This window comes from Acanthisitta chloris, unplaced genomic scaffold, assembly GCF_000695815.1.
Source record: "Acanthisitta chloris isolate BGI_N310 unplaced genomic scaffold, ASM69581v1 scaffold43750, whole genome shotgun sequence".
Taxonomy (NCBI): Eukaryota; Metazoa; Chordata; class Aves; order Passeriformes; family Acanthisittidae; genus Acanthisitta; species Acanthisitta chloris.
Window position 1 is genome coordinate 1 of NW_008654207.1, and position 343 is coordinate 343.

At 58.6% G+C, this 343-nt stretch overlaps 1 protein-coding gene across 1 annotated transcript in view; it reads left to right on the plus strand.

Moving 5' to 3' along the window:
* The first annotated feature begins 207 nt into the window (after nucleotides 1–207).
* Nucleotides 208–343, plus strand: part of SOGA3 (SOGA family member 3) — a 27702-nt gene continuing 27566 nt past the window's right edge. Inside the window, 2 exon segments of the mRNA XM_009083391.1 lie at nucleotides 208–340; nucleotide 343. The exon segment at nucleotide 343 is cut by the window's right edge and continues 85 nt beyond it. Coding sequence (XP_009081639.1) covers nucleotides 232–340; nucleotide 343 — 110 coding nt within the window. The 5' untranslated portion in view covers nucleotides 208–231.

The window sequence follows — 343 nt, forward strand, 5'->3', positions numbered from 1 at the left end:
CTTTTCCCGGCCGCGCTCTGCTGAGGCGGCGGTGGATGGTCCTGTTGCGGAGCTTCCCTGCTTCGTTTTGATGAGCTGGGGTGTATTTAGCTGCCGTCCCTGCGGGGCGGAGCTCCATTTTGGCTGCCTTCCCCGATGCGTGCTGACATTTGTGCTTTTGACCCACCTGTTGCATCTCCTGTCCCCTTCTCACCCCGGCGCCAGAACGAGATAGATGAGCTGAGGACAGAGATGGACGAGATGAGGGACAGTTTCTTTGAGGAGGATGCCTGTCAGCTTCAAGAAATGCGCCACGAACTGGAGCGAGCCAACAAGAACTGCCGGATCCTCCAGTACCGGCTGG